The 2,500-nt window shown below is 40.2% G+C and overlaps 1 protein-coding gene across 1 annotated transcript in view; it reads left to right on the plus strand.

Moving 5' to 3' along the window:
• Positions 1 to 1,828, plus strand: part of phex (phosphate regulating endopeptidase homolog, X-linked) — a 16,347-nt gene extending 14,519 nt beyond the window's left edge. The window contains exon 22 of the mRNA XM_012820201.2: positions 269 to 1,828. Within this exon, the coding sequence (XP_012675655.2) occupies positions 269 to 371 (103 nt within the window). The 3' untranslated portion in view covers positions 372 to 1,828. The remainder of the gene's footprint in view (positions 1 to 268) is intronic.
• Positions 1,829 to 2,500: the final 672 nt, after the last annotated feature.

The raw sequence follows: 2,500 nt of genomic DNA on the forward strand, positions 1-2,500 counted from the left end.
AGACATAAGGGGCCAGTGCAGTGTAGTTAGAACAGGTTTAATGTGCTCTCTCTTCCTTATCTTCATTAAAGTCTAGCAGCAGAGTTCTCAATTAGCTGTAGCTCCTCAATTGACTTCTATACATCTTCTTAAATAGAGTATTCAGTGTAATATCTAATGATTTCTTCATGGTTGAACAACATTATATGAATGTTCTAGAAAGTGTAGTTTTTGAAAAGTGAACTTTTCACTGTTAAGTCATTATTCCATCCTCCCTGCTGTGTTAAAGGGTTGTCGGGGCGATGAGCAACTTTGAGGAGTTTCATAAGGCCTTCAACTGCCCAGATACATCCATCATGAACAGGGGATCCCAGTCGTGTCGAGTGTGGTAGCAAGGGATGCTACCAATGTACACTCTTCTACAAATGACATCAAATCATCATAAGCACTGACTCTCTGGATAGCATGCAAGTTTAAAAAAATAAACACAACTAGTCAAGGAAAAGGAAAAACTGGAATAGAATGATTCTGAAGAAAACATTCGTATTGCTATACATCCGAGGCCTGAACAGTCACAGAGAATGGTGATGCAGTGGGCATGGTCCAGATATTTTATTTACCTACATGTGTGTTTGCATTGTTACTGTAAGGGATGATAGTTGTGCTTTCTCCAATCTCTTCAGTCCTGCTGAATCACAATGTATGTGATTAACTGCTATTGTTATGATTCTGTAATTGATGCAAATGTGATGGTTTAAAAGCGCCGACTCATGCACTCTACACTGTATCTAAAATAAATAGGAGGCTAGTTTGTTTTCTTTGTATTTCTCAATGTTACCTATTTTCTGATTGTCAACTATTCTCATGACTGAAGAGATTATTGTCACTGTAGAACAGGCAATACAGTGTCTTTGGATTTGTATTTGTTCTCTGTTTGAGCGTGTGTGTGTGTGTGTGTGTGTGTGTGTGTGTGTGTGTGTGTGTGTGTGTGTGTGTGTGTGTGCGTGTGTGTGTGTGTGTGGTGTGTCGTGTGTGTGTGCGTGTGTGTATATGTGTGTGTATCTGTGTGCCTGTGCCAACTGAGCTCTGATGATAGCATGTGAAAAGTAGAAATCCACATCTGAGCATTCTGCTTTTCTTGATCTGCATTCTGGTTATTGCTGCATGCTTGATTTCGATGTTGGCCTTTCAAATCTAGTAAGCACATTTTAGATGTGAACTCCTGCCCAGAAGGGTGGGATTGCTCATTCAGCCGCTCTTGTTTTTATTGAACATTCCATGTAGGTTATGGAGATTGCTGACATTTTGAAATCTGAAATGTGATTGAAATAACTGGCTGAAATAGTTTGTCTTCGAAACCTCATTATGATTACCATAATGTGATGACTGGGACCGATCAAATAATCAGAAATAAGGATTGTCATTGGGGGGGTTTCAAATGCCTTGTTTCACTAAGCAAATAGGATCAGTACAGTGGGAAGTAGTCTATATAATTTCTGTGCCCCCCCCCCCCCCTCTCTCTCTCTCATTAAGTCATTTTTTTCATTCCCTATTTAATTGTAATAATTCCATTTTTAAATTTTTGGAAAGAAAAAGATTCAATTAAGGAAGGTCCTTTACGAACCACCAAGTTACTCCCAGTGGATAAGAGTCTCCTCCTAAATAACATCAGCTTCTAGTATCACTCTGTGCTGTAGTGCTGGTGATTGGTGGGTGATCCCACCTTCCTCACTGCTGACAACTAGATTTGACTACCTCAGTAAAATCAGCTGAATTGTTAGAAGTGTCATTTTTTTTTCTTTGTTCATAACCTACCCAATAAAATCATAACAAGTTTTGCAGACCTTTACATCTATCTCTCTCTATCTCTCTCTCTCTATATATATATATATTCCGTTTTCTTTGCAATCCTGACTGTGCTCTACGCCTATTTCAGCTCTGTATGTACAATAACATGACATGAAGGTACATCCAAATCCCAGTTGATGATAAATTCTCATACAGGGCAATACTTTCCGTCAGTGTCTCATAGACTTCCAGAGGTCTTCATTAAGCTACCTGCATTCTCAAAATACCAGGCTGATGTGGGGCTGTGACAGAGGGTGTCACAGTGATGCAGTGTGGGTTCTCTTCCCCTGTGCATGGGTAATCAGGTGGTATCCATCAGGTGGGCTTAAAATAGTGTGCAGGGAAATGAGCTGAATGAGAAATAGAATTTTGGTGTCTGCTGGATTTAGAAACCAGATAGTCTTGGAGCTCCAGCTACCTCTCGACTGTAAAACACACATGCACACTCTCTTCTGCTCCCGTTCACTTGCTCTTTCTGTTATGGTAACACACACACACACACGCACACACGAGTGCGCGCACACACACACACACACACACACATAGAAAGCTCCACAAACCAAAAGACTTGCAGCCACAGGCATTTCCCTTTGCTTTAATTCAAAAGATGGAACATTTAAAGTCAGTGTTGTAATTTGTACTGACACATGCAGTATACATTCATATGGTAAGG

This window comes from Clupea harengus, chromosome 17 (genome assembly GCF_900700415.2).
Source record: "Clupea harengus chromosome 17, Ch_v2.0.2, whole genome shotgun sequence".
Classification (NCBI taxonomy): domain Eukaryota; kingdom Metazoa; phylum Chordata; class Actinopteri; order Clupeiformes; family Clupeidae; genus Clupea; species Clupea harengus.